Raw genomic sequence first — 417 nt, forward strand, 5'->3', positions numbered from 1 at the left:
AGGCCGAGCTCAGGGCTGAGTCATGGGTATGCCGGGTGCCAGGGGTGCTGGCATGCCCGACCCTTCCCTGACCTTTGCACCGTCTGCGAGGCCACCAGGAAGGACATGAGGTCGCCTGGCGAGAGCTCATCCCCGGCCATCAAGGAGCCACCCATGAAGATGGTTCCCAGGACGATGCCTGTAGGATGCAAGGCAAAGATGTGACCTGAAGGGGTTCCTGCCCCATGGTACCGCCAGGTCCCACCCCGTGGCAAACACTCACCATTAAGTGCCAGGTTGGAGAGCCCTTGGAAGGCAGCGATGCCCAGCCCCAGTCGCTCATTCAGCCAGCCAGCATGGTCCACCTCAGCACAGTACAGCCTGCAGGCAGGGATGGGGCTGAACCCCCCCAGGCCCCACACTACCTTCACAAGGCAG

General features: G+C 62.8%; 1 protein-coding gene across 1 annotated transcript in view; it reads right to left on the reverse strand.

Annotated features, from left to right (window-relative positions):
* Nucleotides 1-72: 72 nt before the first annotated feature.
* Nucleotides 73-417, reverse strand: part of LOC104405619 (ATP-binding cassette sub-family B member 8, mitochondrial-like) — a gene marked incomplete at both ends in the record, with an annotated part of 2,623 nt that continues 2,278 nt past the window's right edge. Inside the window, 2 exons of the mRNA XM_010014371.1 lie at nucleotides 73-178; nucleotides 257-404. Coding sequence (XP_010012673.1) covers nucleotides 73-178; nucleotides 257-404 — 254 coding nt within the window. The remainder of the gene's footprint in view (nucleotides 179-256; nucleotides 405-417) is intronic.

The sequence above is a fragment of the Nestor notabilis genome, unplaced genomic scaffold, assembly GCF_000696875.1.
Source record: "Nestor notabilis isolate BGI_N333 unplaced genomic scaffold, ASM69687v1 scaffold18415, whole genome shotgun sequence".
NCBI lineage: Eukaryota > Metazoa > Chordata > Aves > Psittaciformes > Psittacidae > Nestor > Nestor notabilis.